The sequence below is a fragment of the Alligator sinensis genome, unplaced genomic scaffold, assembly GCF_000455745.1.
Source record: "Alligator sinensis unplaced genomic scaffold, ASM45574v1 scaffold722_1, whole genome shotgun sequence".
NCBI lineage: Eukaryota > Metazoa > Chordata > Crocodylia > Alligatoridae > Alligator > Alligator sinensis.
In genome coordinates, this window is record NW_005842345.1 from 1173754 (window position 1) to 1174078 (window position 325).

General features: G+C 66.2%; 1 protein-coding gene across 1 annotated transcript in view; it reads right to left on the minus strand.

Annotated features, from left to right (window-relative positions):
• EGR3 (early growth response 3) overlaps positions 1-325 on the minus strand; it is a 9181-nt gene that overhangs the window by 2838 nt on the left and 6018 nt on the right. The window contains exon 4 of the mRNA XM_006028930.1: positions 4-280. Coding sequence (XP_006028992.1) covers positions 4-280 — 277 coding nt within the window. The remainder of the gene's footprint in view (positions 1-3; positions 281-325) is intronic.

A 325-nucleotide genomic window follows, 5' to 3' on the forward strand; every position in this document is an offset into this window, starting at 1 on the left:
AGCGCGGGGTACATCTGCTCCACGTCGCCCTGCGGCTGCACCATGCTGGCCGCCGACGTCTGGGTGCTGGTGATGGCGCTGGAGGAGGGCGGCACCCCCAGCAGCCCCGCGCTCATGAGGCTGATGATGTTGTCCTGGCACCAGTTGGACGGGGAGTCGAAGGCGAATTTCCCCAGGTAGGTCACGGTCTTGTTGCCGGGCGCGGGCTGGAAAGTGCCCGAGTAGGACGACAGCTCCTGGCTCGGCTTCTCGCTCGCCAAGCCTATGTCCATCACATTGTCTGCAAGAGAAGCGGCCGGCAGTGAGCGAGCGAGCGAGCGAGGGC